Genomic DNA, 13,971 nt, shown 5'->3' on the forward strand with positions numbered 1-13,971 from the left:
CCTTGCCAGTCAAAATAAACTTGACAGGATAAACAGAAAGCACAGGGGCTTAATGACTCTCATTAAGACACCAAATAGTAAACACGGGTGCTTGAGAAACCGAGAAGCCCTATGCTCTACAGCAAGCTGCAGAGGCCTGAAGGGCTTATGACAGATGTTGCAATAGTGAAAATATTATTACGTTGGCAATGGATATTTGGATAATGTACCCATGTGAAGATTGGGCTGAGTTTAACAGGGATGGTTAGATATTTGAGAGGAACTTGAGGGCTGGTCTAATTCACTGGGTAAATGCCCAGCTCCTCCTAGACCCGTCTGTGAAAAATGCCGGTTATGTAATAACACAAGGTAAATGATTCTAGGGGGAATGAGACTGTAAACCAAGCACTGATTCATTAATAAGACTGCAGGAACTAGACTCTCAGGGGAAGGGGAATTCTAAAAATATTACTTCATTTCAGATTCATGCCTCATTCACAAAATCACAGTGACTCTGTTACTGAGCATGACGCATCTGAAAGGCAGGCAAAGAATTCAACTTTGAGGCCTCTGTTGGTCAGGGTTGACAATAGAAGTTGTATCCTAGCTGTCTAGATACACAAGCCAGGACATGGAGAGCAGGCTGCTGCACATGTAGCAAGCTCCCCCTCTCCACACGTCCGATGTACCTGAAGGAACGGCTGAACCCGATACGATTTGGCACCAGCAGTATCGCAAGAGTTGCCAGTCAACATTAAACTCAAAGTAGGACTGCCTTAGGGATTCTATCTCTGAATTTTTCCCTCAGGGTTTACCTGTGAAGCCATCCACGTGAGTGGGTGTAGCCGCAAGGCAGTGGAGGTTCGTGATCGGAACTTTCCTTCCCCTAGATGAACCGTCAACCACAGCTGATGAGCCCCATCAACCCGAAAAGAATTCAATTACTTGATAGTACACGTACATGATTAATAGTTACCATGTAATGTTTTAAGTTATTTACATAATTTATGCTTAAATTACTATGGTACATTTGAGCTTATTGTCCTTCAATTTGAACAAACGTGTTTAACACTCTGTTAGAAATAACGAGGAGATGCTCCGCGCGGGGTTAGTGAGGGAGTGATGACAGTGCACATTACCTGCAGTGTACGACAATAGGTCCTTGGCCACGTGATTTCTGTTTGCTCTCCTCCACCTTCAGCATGAGTTGCAGTAGTGGCTGAGCACTATCAGGAGTCTTGTGGTCAGGCCAGGATTTGTACCAGTAGTGTGTTATGTTTTGAGATTTGCCTTCGTGCTGATCAGACAAGAGAGGAAGATCTTAATTACTATTCCTGGAGATACTAATTTCCAATGAAGTTATTAGTTCTCTTGAACCAGAGGGGATAACTTCACTCAACATCACTCCCCCCATCACTGAACTGTTCCCATAACCTATGGGCTCACCTTTCAAGGTCTCTTCATCTCATGTTTTAGATACTTATTGCTTATTTATTTATTTATTTATTTAGTGTGGCAAGGTGAAGATATGTCTCTACCAAAGGAGGTGTAAGATGTCACCTGTCTTGTAAAGACACTGCCCAGAAGGCGGCAATGGCAAACCACTTCTGTAGAAAAAATTGCCAGGAATAATCATGGTCCTGTATAGACCATGGTTGCCTTCATCATACAACATGGAACATAACGAATGAATGATTTATTTTTTATTATTATTATTATTTTCAATATTTTTTGCACCTGTGCAGTTTGTTGTCTTTTGCACATTGGTGGTTAGTCTGTCTTTGGCGTGTATGGTCTTTCATTGATTCTGTTGTGGTTCTTGTATTTACTGTGAATGCTCGCAAGAAAATTAATCTCAAGGTTGTATATGGTGAAAAATATGTATTTTAATAATGTTTACTTTGAACTTTAACATTTCCCAAAATTTCAAAGCAATGACAGTCATCACCTTCTTTGTTCTTCCTCAGTATTATCTACAAATGTTTAAATTGGCCTAACCAATTTTTCTTGATGCATAGATTGACAAAGCAATTAAAAAAGTATCCGGAGTTCATTTATAGCCTTAGAATAGGACAAAGGTGTTATGAAGAAATTATACAAAGCTCTGCTTTGATTCTGAGAGACTATTTGTGTCTAATCAAGCCCACCACACAAGGGAAAGGATGTGAAGGCCTCAACCAAGGTGAAAAAGAGGTAATAGTAAAAGAAGGCCTTCATAATGTCATAGAGTCATACAGCATGGAGACTGGCCTTTCGGACTGACTGGTTCAAGCAGACCAAGACACCAATCAAAGCTGGTTCCTTTTGCCTGTGCTTGGCCCGTATTCTTCTAAACCAGGGGTTTGCAACCTGAGGTCCACGGACCTCTCGGTTAATCGTCAGGGTCAGGAACCCTTGCTTTAAACCTTTCCAATCCATAGAAGGGTGACATTATCATCTTATGGAGTGAAGAAGTTGAGTTCTAACAGACCGTGCTCTACAGGCTGTTCCCAGGGACGTGCACTAAAATGCCTGTGGCTGTCAGAACATTATCAAATTGTTGAAGGTCAGAATTCTATCTTCCTAAAATTTGTCGGTTGTCCTGTGCAAGGATATGTCTGTGACAAAGTGCTGCCAACTGGCATACCCCAAAGTCCAGAACTACAAGCTGAGAAATGCTCTGAGGCATAACACAGTGGCTACATGGAGTCCATGGGGTAAGACCACGTCTTCCATCATTCCACAATGAGGACACCCCCCCCCCTCACCCCACCCCATGTACGTCATAAACACTAAGGATGCTGGAAATGCAGAGTAACACACACAAAATGCTGGAGGAATTCAGCAGTTCAGGCAGCATCTCAGGAGGGGAATAAACAGTTGACATTTTGGGCCAAGACCCTTCCTTAGGACTTTATCAAGGCCTTCATCTAACCCATTGGATGGTTTAATCATGGAAATAATGGAAAAGACAAAATGTGAATCTTGTTACAAGTGGAATATTCCAATGTATTACATCATGTATGTGTAAATGTTATGAATAAAGCATATTTTAGGTTTGAAACATTTGCAGAAATTTGGATTATTCACCAGTGCACAAAAAACATTTGGGTGATGATTTGATGGAAGTGATGATGTCACCAGAAATCTAGACAAAGTGAATAAAGAGAAATGATTAATGTTGCTGGAAGGGTAAGACACAAAATCAAAAGTAGAGAACTAGGATGATGCGAGGGAAAACTCTTCCTCACAACAATCAACTGTGACCTAGAATTCGTCACCTTAAAGGGGGTGGAAACAGTTCCAGTCATTGTTTTCAGAAGGAACTTAGATAGATAACTGAGAATTAAAAACAATATCAGAAGAAGAGCCAGAGGTTGGGACTGAGCAGATTGCTTTCATGGGAAAACAGTATTGGGTCAATGGGCTGAATGGCCTTCTTACCTGATGTGATACTTCCACATTTTAGAGTCATGGAGTTATACAGCATGATAACGTGCTGCTTGGTCCAACTTGTCCATGCAGTCCAGTAGGCACATTTCCACATTGATCCTGTCTCCATGCACTTGGTTCATAGCCTTGTATGTCTTTGTGACTCAAGTGCTCATCTAAATACTTTGTAAATGCTGCCAGCGACCCAGCTTCACTCTCTAAAACAATCCGTTCCAGGTGCTTACTACCTTCTGGGTGAAGATGGTCCTGCTCATATCTCCCTTAAATCTCTTACCCTTCACCCCAAATCTATGCTCCCTTCTTTCATCTACCTCTACTATGAAGAAAAGTTTCCTCAGTTTACTGTGCCTAGACCCTTCGTAATTTTATACTGCATTTCTCAATTACGTCCCATCGTAATCTCTCTACTCCAGGATAAAAAAACAGCCCTCACTTCTGCAGTCTTACCTCATAATTGAACTGCTGCATCCCAGGCAAGATCCTTTGAACCCTCTCCAGTTCTGTCACACCCTACCTATCGCACGGTGACCAGAACTGCATGCAGTACTCCAACTGAGATCTGACAAAGGGTTTATAATGTTCAAACCTAACTTCCCTATTTGTTTCTTTTTAATGCTCCAATCGACGATGGTCAATATCCCATAAGCCTTTCTAACCATGTAGTTGACCTGTGTTACCACCTTCAAGGATCTATGGACTGGTATTTCAAGGCCCCTTGGTTCCTCAGTACTCCTCAAAATTTCTGCGGGGTGGCAGAGTCGAGATACGTCCCTGCCAAAGGAGGCGTAAGGCGCTCCTTCCCTCTGCTAACCTGCAGGTCACCCTTGAGCAAGGTGTGGTACCTGCTTAGCCCCTCCTACACCTCCCCCCTCCAATTAGGGGTCACATAAAGCTATGAGAGGAGGTGATGGATGGTCATATGAGTAGCCAGTGCATAACACAAGTCCTGGTTATGCAACCACTGACGCCAGGCAGACGATCTCTGATGAGTATTGATAATGGCTGGGGTCACCTGTTCTGTAAAGACACTGCCCAGAAGAAGGCAATGGCAAACCACTTCTGAGGAAAAATTTTCCAAGAACTGTCATGGTCCTGGAAAGACCATGATCGCCCATGTCATATGACATAGCACATAAGGAATGAATGAATGTAATTGCACCTACAGTATATATATTAAAAAACGTGTTATTTCTTCAAAGGATTTAATCAAATTGATCAGACAAAATTTTAAATTCTACTATTTATCTTGCCATCTGCTTATTCAATACTGGTTTGCATTACAATCCAACAAGGTCCTTCACCCCTGTGTCCTAATTGTACAAGCACTATCCAGCAAGGTGTATTTCAACAAAATTGTGACTTCTGGAATTTCAAAACTGGTTTATTTTGAAAGGGGCTAGTAAGTAGGGGGAAGTGGGACATGTGACATACACAATGGTGTGGAAATCTGATAAGTCATACTGTAGCTCAGGAGAATTCAACATGTAGTTTTCAAAACACTGCTCTTTAGTGTCTGTATTTTCATATTTGTTCATACTTTACCAGATTTTACTTAATGAAATAAAATAGTAAAACATTACAATGGAATTAAAATAATTTCAAGACCTGAATTGATTATTTTCCCTGTTATTTGCATAAAGTGTGGTGGGTAAAGCTCAGTGGAATTTAAAAACAAGAAGGTCTACTGTAGGGTGGGAGAATGAGACAAGGAACAGTAATTGATTTACACGCTGACTTTTAAAATAATCATTACTTAAATAGAAAATGAAATTTAAAACCATCAATACTCTATTCCAAGATATATAAGTACAAAGTGTCAATTAATATGAGGGTGTTAGAAAGGGGGTTTTAGGTATTAGACCTTTTACCTTGTCTCACCTGCCTATCATGATGCTGGTGGCATTATGACAATCACATTTTTTGATTTCTCTAGTGCCTTCAATACAATCCAGCCACCTTCTCTGAGTGAGAAGCTGCAAAGGATGGGCATAGACAAATCCACTATATCCTGGATTACTGGCTGCCTGACTGACGGACCCCAGTTTGTATGGCTGGGTAGTTCTCTGTCAGTATTGCGGGTGAGTGGGACTGTCCTGTCTCTGTTTCTGATCACACTGTGCACCTCAGACTTACAGTACAAATCTGAATCTTGTCACCTACAGAAGTTGTCTGATGACTCTGCTGTGGTTGGGTGTGTCAGGGACGGGCAGGAGTCGGAGAACAGAGGACTGGTGGACAAGTTTGTGGAGTGGTGCGGGAGGAATCACCTGCTCCTGAATGTGGCCAAAACCATGGAGATAGTGATTGTTGTTAGGAGGTAGAGGACTGTAACAAGTCCTGTATACATTCTGGGAGAAGTTGCGCTGGTGGAGGAGTACAAATACTTGGGTGTTCACCTTGACAACAAGCCACTGGAAAACCAACACCAAGGCTGATTATAAGGAGGGGATGAGCAGACTCTATTTTCTAAGGAAGCTGAGATCCTTCAATGTGTGCAGCAAGTTGTTGAAGATCTTTTACCAGTCTGTTGTAGTGAGTGCAGTCTTCATTGTGGCTTTATGTTGGGGGAGCAGCATTGGTGCTGGTGATGCAAAAAGACTAAATAAACTCATCAAAAAGGCTGGCTCCATCCTTAGCTACTTCATGGACTGTTTTGAGTTAGTGGTGGTGAAGTGATCACTAAACAAAATGTTATCCATTATGGACAATCAGGCACATCCTCTCCATGACCTTCTGACTGAGTATTGGAGCACCCTTTCAAACAGGCTCATTCAGCTTCACTGTCACAAGGATTGCTACAGAAAATCTTTTCTACCAAATGCAATAAGCATACACAACAGTTCATCTCTGTGCAACAGGAGAACACACATCAGAACTCAATAGTCTCTGTTTCATTATTTCATATATTATTATTGCACAGTATTGCAGATTGGTAAATTATTATTGTGAATATTATTATTCTGTACTTCATTATTAATTAAGTCTGCACACTGCTAAGTGTGTTTTGAAATGTTGCTGTGTAACAAAAGAATGATTTACTTGGGATCAATAAAGTACTTCTTCTTCTTCTTATTATTATTATTGTTACTTCCCCCTGGTTCCCCTCTTCCTTCCCTTTCTCCTATGGTCCACTCTGAAGCGTCAACTGTTTATTCATTTCCATAGATGCTGCCTGACCTGCCGAGTTCCTCCAGCATTTTATATGCGTTGTTTCAGATTTACATCATCGGCAGTCTATTTTTTGTGTTTCAGGTATTAAAACTCTTTTGAAGTCAAATTGTTTTGTGAAGTAATTAGGAGAAAAATACTGAAATTTTGGGATTTCAAACATATGCAAAGTTTTTACTATTGATTTGTATTATAATGGTCAGATTCAATTTGATTTAACACAAATTACTCTGCTCAGCTTTGGTCATCAGAACTAAGACAGTGTAGAGGAAAGAAAGAAATTATGTTCTCAAGTTAAACGGTTGAACTTAGATGAAAATATCTTAGAAATTTAGTTGTACACATTATATAATACAAGCCATTGTATCAAATGGAATTAATTACACGGACGGGGGTAAAAATAAAATTAGTGTAAACTGAACTTATTACAATCATTTTGTTTCATTTAAGCAGTTATTTAAGACAACCAGCCAAGCAAGTTGATAGGGAAAATTACACTCACTGAAAGCCAAAATCACCTGAATCACTAGTCTGGCAGGCAAAGTATCAAGGGACAAGCCTTAATGAGTTCCATGGCCTTTCCTAGTTGTTCTGTTTCCAAATGCATGACATGGACATATATCCTTAAACAAACAGAGCCCCACTTAAATAATTCTGTGTGATACTGGCAGTACAACCACATTAATGCATAAATAAATTCTTTCCTCAGAAGCAAATTATATTAAAAAATAACAATTAATTCAAACCAACAGCAATTCTACTTTCAAGACACAAGCATTCTACTTTTGTTACTTAAGAACCGTTTCTAGCCATTTTTACCTTAAGAGTAAGATCTCGGATGACATAATGCTCACATTCAGTAATGCTGTTCACAAGGACTTCGATTTTCCCGTATATACCCCGCTTCTCTGGCCAATACAAAACGCATTTCTGAGATTAAAAAAAGTAGAATGTTTTTAATGTTCTTGAAGTCTTCCAAATGTCAGTTATTTAAACATGATAAAGACACTTGCAAAAGAGGATAAAATGATATGTGTCCTATGTATTTTGATATTGAAATCTGTAATTATTGTATAATTCTTTTTCAATGTTCCATTCTATTGAACAGAGTCAATTTCACATCCACAACAATTTATAATCTTTAATACCAAATATATTACCGATCCAAGAAAATCTGCAGATGCTGAAAACCCAAAACAACACACAAAATGCCGGAGGAGCTGAGCGGATCAGGCAGCATCTATTGACAGGAACAAATAGTCAAGGTTTTGGGCCGAGGCCCTTCATCAGGACTGTAGATTCACAGATAGTAACACCAATGCCTTTGAACAGAAAATACCACAAAAGGCAGTGGGTTCAGCCGGGTACATCATGGACCCTTCTTCAGGTCCAAGTATATTATTAGGTTGCCTGGCCTGGATGCAGCAGGACAGAGGATTTTTACTGCAGCGCCAACTGTTCAAAGTTCAAAAGTTCAAAGTAAATTTTATAATTAGAGTACATATATGCAGAACCATAGAACCATAGAACCATAGAAACTACAGCACAGAAACAGGCCCTTTGGCCCTTATTGGCTGTGCCGAACCATTTTCTGCCTAGTCCCACTGACCTGCACACGGACCATATCCCTCCATACACCTCCCATCCATGTATCTGTCCAATTTATTCTTAAATGTTAAAAAAGAACCTGCATTTACCACCTCGTCTGGCAGCTCATTCCATACTCCCACCACTCTCTGTGTGAAGAAGCCCCCCCAGTGTTCCCTTTAAACTTTTCCCCCCTCACCCTTAACCCATGTCCTCTGGTTTTTTTCTCCCCTTGCCTCAGTGGAAAAAGCCTGCTTGCATTCACTCTATCTATACCCATCATAATTTTATATACCTCTATCAAATCTCCCCTCATTCTTCTACGCTCCAGGGAATAAAGTCCTAACCTTTTCAACCTTTCTCTGTAACTGAGTTTCTCAAGTCCCGGCAACATCCTTTTAAACCTTCTCTGCACTCTTTCAACCTTATTTATATCCTTCCTGTAATTTGGTGACCAAAACTGAACACAATAATCCAGATTCGGCCTCACCAATGCCTTATACAACCTCATCATAACATTCCAGCTCTTATACTCAATACTTCGATTAATAAAGGCCAATGTACCAAAAGCTCTCTTTACGACCCTATCTACCTGTGACGACACTTTTAGGGAATTTTATATCTGTATTCCCAGATCCCTCTGTTCCACATAATGTGTGTAACTAGTATGTGTAACCCACATACAACCCTGAGATTTATTTTCCTGTGGGCATACTCAACAAATCTATAGAGTAGTAACTATAACAGGATCGATGAAAGATCACAAACAAGAGAAGGCCGAAACGACGACTGTACTTTTTTTTCCATCGATGCAGCCTGGTCTGCTGAGTTCCTCCAGCATTTTGTGTGTGTTACTCAATGAAAGATCAACCAGAGTGCAGAAGATATCAAACTGTGCAAATGCAAATATAAACAAATAGCATTAAATAATGAGAACATGAAGTAACAAGATAAAGTGTTCTTAAAGTGAGACCATTGGTTGTGGGAGCATCCTTTTATCCACTTTGGTTCAAGAATCTGATGATTGAGGGGTCGTAACTATTCTTGAACCAGGTGGTGCAAGTCCTGAGGCTCTTGTCCTTTCTAACTGAAGGCAGCAGCAAGGAAAGAGCATGTCCTGGGTAGTGGGGATCTCTGATGATAGATTAGATTATGAGGACGCTCAGTCCTCGTTTATTGTCATTTAGAAATGCATGCATTAAAAATGATACAATGTTCCTCCAGTATGATACCACAGATGCTCCTTTCTTATGACAGCATTTCATGTAGGTGTGCTCAATGGTTAGGAGGGCTTTACCCATAATTTACTGCGCCACATCTACTGCCTTTATTAGGGTTTTCTTTTCAAAGGCATCGGTGTTTCCACCTGTGAATTTATAGCACCTGTCAGAACTTGAATATTGCCCTCTCTCTGAAATCAGTGTTTGTAACATTAGGGTGGGCCTACTTCTCTGCTCTACATCCTTGAAAGTATGGTTATGTGTCAGCTTAGTTACCCCTAATACCGGCATTTCAGCCACTTGCATCATCACCTTGGGCTCTTCTACAGAGGTTTTTAAAGATCTCTTTCTGCATTCAGTAGTATGTCCATTTGAACTGCTAAGTTATGATATTTTCATAGTTCAACTGAATAGCCATGTTATAAGATGCAAATAAGGTTGAAATTGTACAGAGAAAGTTTACAAGGATGTTCTCGGGACTGGAGGACTTGAGTTATAAGGAAAGATTGAATAGGTTAGGACTTTATTCCTTGGAATGTAGAAGATTGAGAAGAGATTTGATAGAGGTATACAAAATTATGAGGGGTACAGATAGGGTAAACACAAACAGGTTTGTTTCACTGAGGTTGGGTGAAACTACAACTAGAGGTCATGGGTTAAGGGTGAAAGGTGAAAAGTTTAAGAGGAACATAAGGGCTTGTGTGTAAATCAATAGATTTTCAGGTAAAAATATTTACAGGTTTAACTGAAAGGCAAGAAAATGTACTTGGGGTAAAGATCTGACATGATCTTTGCCGGTACTGCACACCTGAGTTACGAGGAAAGATTGAATAGATTAGGACTTTATTCCTTGCAACATAGAAGATTAAGGGGAGATTTGTTAGAGGTATACAGAATTGTGAGGGGTATAGATAGGGTTAATGCAAACAGACTTTTTCCACTGAGGTTGGGTAGGTTAAAGCAAAAAGGTGAGATGTTTAAGGGGAAATTTTTTCATTCAAAGGGTTGTGAGAGTGTGGAATGAGCTTCCAGCTCAAGTGATGCACATGAGCTCGATTTCAACATTGAAGAGAAGTTTAGATAGGTACATGGATGGTAGGGGTATGAAGCGCTATGGTCCAGGTTCACGTCAATGGTAGTAGCTAGTTTTAAATGGTTTGACACAGTCTAGATGGGCCAAAGGGCCTGTTTCTGTGCTATACTTTTCTATGACTCTATAAGAAGAAAACTGAACACACATGACAAAAATCATTGGTGTAAAATTGCAGTCATTTTTCCATGCAGGCCTTTACTGCTTGGGCAAAAAGCTCTCCTTTATGTAAATATACATATATAGTCTTCTATGCAGTTGGCGCATAGGTAAAGTACAGGTGTGGGGAACTGATTCTTGATCACCACTTTTTGACAGTAACTCTGACCAAATGGAGTTTTGGAGGGCTGTACTGTGGGTGGTGCTACTGCTTGGTAGGCCTCTGAGAAAACTTCACACATTTTGAAATAAGTACCAAGTAGTCTGTTTAAAAAACTTACAGAGAGCAAGATTTGTCTTACTTTGACTAGACTCTGTCATAAAACAAGCCTGCTTAATTAATGATTTACTTGGCAATGAGCAACCAGATCAAATCCATCATGCAATTCAGTATATTCATTTTTGTATTTCCTTTTTCTTGACGGATATTTCATTGTATTATATAAAATATTCAAAAAGGCACATGCTCAAAATAATGGCAATTTTGTTTTTATGAGCATCACTTTTACTTGGCAGAACACACTTATTCCCTTCACTAGTAAACATCCATAATTGATTATATTTGTAAACTTTAAAATTCACATTAACGTAGTGAAAAAGTACAAATATCAGTGGTAAAATAACATTATAAAAACCAAAGTGATTTCATAATATGAGTAAATTTGCAGATGCTGGAAATCTAAGCAACACACACAAAATGCTGGAGGAACTCAGCAGATCAGGCAGCATCAATGGAAAAGAGGAAACAGTCAACATTCTGGGCTGAGACCCTGTCCTGCTGAAGGGTCTCGGCCCGAAAACGTCGACCGTTTACTTTTTTCCATAGATGCTGCCTTGTCTGCTGAGCTCCTCCAGCGTTTTGTGTGTGATTTCATAATAGGCAGTGTATTGCCCTGCACTAAGATAATACACAAATCCTTCTGTCAGGGAAAAGATGCAAAATCTTTGACATTAAAAGTAAACATTTAGCAAAAATTAAGTAACTTGTGAAGCGAGGTTTGAGATGAATTTCTACACAGATTGCTCTGCCACGGGCGTGAGATCAGTGAACTATTTCTTCCGTACATACTTTTGAATGAGAAGCATTCGGTCAGGAGAACAGACAATTATCAAAACAGATCGCTTGAAGCAGCACAGCCCTTCCTTATCACAGACAGAATAAAAGACAGTTGAACAGGTTAGTAACATCACCTTCTTCATCTACTGAATGCAAGGCAAAATCAGTCCTGAAGGATGTGAACACTTAAAGGCATGAACTTAAAGCAGTATAGAAAAGCACACATTTAAAAGACAATTCTACCTGTCCTGGAAAGAAACCCACTGATGACTGGATTCCCCTTGTTATGTCAGTCCTATGTTTCTTTAGCTCTCACCTTACCAGTGTAGAGAGGTGTTGACTATCTTCCGAAATTTGATTCAACGAGGGTATATATTCATTGTACGGTATAATTGCTTTATCAGCTTTGAAATCACAGTCAGTGATTCAGGCTCCTCCCTCTGATTGTAATATGATTTTATTGTTAGTATTACGGACCAAATCCATCATTGTTAGCTGTACGTCATTGGGCGAGTCAACTCCTTCTGAGGCTCAGAGATAAAGGGGTTGTGTTGGTCTCCAAAGCTCTTAGCTATCTCAAGGGTGTTTTCTTTTGATCCCTGACTAACTAAAGTTATCAACATTCAAAACTGGGCGGACAATGTACTGAACTTATTCATGAAAGCATATCCTACTTATTGTCTCGTACAATGTTAACCAAGCTATTTATAACTTCTTTGAATCTGTCCAATCTAAAGGGTATTGTTAAATTTGTTTATTTAAGACTATATCTTACATTAAAATCAGCTCCGCTCAATGACCACATTGAACCAGAAATCTTTAGATTCAGCTTTTGCTTCTGTTCTTGATTTTTCTGTGCAAATCTGGAGTGTTGCATAGATTTAGATATTGTCTTAACTTTGGCCTCTTAGTCTGAGGATCTGTGCACCTGTTCAAGTGGGTATAAGGATCTTTTTGCTGGTTCTGAGAGTATTGGGAAAGAATTCATCCTGTGCTTGGGCAATATTCATTTTGTAAATGGCACTAGGTTCACAGGGCATTCATGTCTCTTACAGTTTGTGGAACTCTGCCAGTTTTGAAAACAAATAACCAAAAGAAAGGGATAGGAGCAGAAATATTTGTGTAGCTGTCTCTGGATGGATGTAGATGAGATGGGCTGAATGACCCATCATTTTTTTTATTTTCTGTGTTTTTCGCTCATTTTTCACTATTTGTGCCATTTGTTCTTTTTTTGTGCATTGGTGTTTGATGTTTTCTTACAACAGGTTCAACGGTGTTTCTTTGTTTCGTGGCTGTCTGTGGGAAGATGAATCTCAGGGTTGTTTACTGCATACATACTTTGATAATGAATGTTCTTTGATTTTGACTTAATTGTCCTTTGAACTTTACTTGCAAAAGGAATAGTAACCAAAGTTAAATAAAAAACAGTTGATCTGCTTTGAAGATCTTTCGAAAACCCTGTGGAAGTTAAATACGCATTATAAATGGACACGAAAGTTTTAAAACAAGTAAGGAACTTGTCATCTTTGGGAATGAGGGCAAACTTGCAGCTCTGTCATCTTGCTTACTTTGTATTGAGCTCTTTGGGCCTGTGTGGGGTGCCAGAGAGCATTGAGCTCTGAGGTTTTTAGAGCAGCTGAACTGGCTAACTGTTGTTTAATAGGAGTTATTAATCATTTAGATTTCCTTGTGTTTTGCAAGCAACTCGCTCTTAGTAATGCAGCCTCCTTGTGCCTTCTGTTTAAGCCTTGTTAAGTTTATTTTGATAGGCTCAAGGATTCTGTGTTACTTGTATTATTTAAGTGGACGCCTGATGAATGCTAATCACAGGGTCCTAGTTTTGAGAATGTTACTTCTCACAGCGTCACTCAGCCAAGTCGCCAATGTTCTTTTGAAGTTATAATGAATAAACTCTCGTCGCTGTCTTTATATTGGAGTCTGTCTTTTTGGCATTTAGGTTCTGATATTGCCATTGCATATCATGACATACTTTCTCTTCAGCTTGCTTCCTACCTTTCCTGAAAGTGGCAGCACCTGCTGGCATATGGTTTCTCCCATGTCTCCTCTAAATGGCCTTCTTTCACTAGTGTGTGTTGGCAGACTATTTCTTTGTGAGTCGTATCACAGATGCTACTTCCAGTGCATGGTTTCTTCCAGCAGACAGCAGCTTCTTTACCCCAACTGCAATCCCATCCCAGTCCACAATGCTCTCTACGTCATGAGCCTCGTGAGCCCCAGCGACTTGCCATAAAACATTAGACTTCTAGGTTTCTTGAGCA

General features: G+C 39.8%; 1 protein-coding gene across 1 annotated transcript in view; it reads right to left on the reverse strand.

Annotated features, from left to right (window-relative positions):
• The window catches only part of LOC140202521 (receptor-type tyrosine-protein phosphatase R-like), a 285,315-nt gene that overhangs the window by 33,227 nt on the left and 238,117 nt on the right, over positions 1 to 13,971 (reverse strand). The window contains exons 10-11 of the mRNA XM_072267467.1: positions 7,399 to 7,509; positions 1,119 to 1,276 (exon numbers count right to left, since the gene is read on the reverse strand). Of these exons, the coding sequence (XP_072123568.1) occupies positions 1,119 to 1,276; positions 7,399 to 7,509 (269 nt within the window). The remainder of the gene's footprint in view (positions 1 to 1,118; positions 1,277 to 7,398; positions 7,510 to 13,971) is intronic.

This window comes from Mobula birostris, chromosome 9, assembly GCF_030028105.1.
Source record: "Mobula birostris isolate sMobBir1 chromosome 9, sMobBir1.hap1, whole genome shotgun sequence".
NCBI lineage: Eukaryota > Metazoa > Chordata > Chondrichthyes > Myliobatiformes > Myliobatidae > Mobula > Mobula birostris.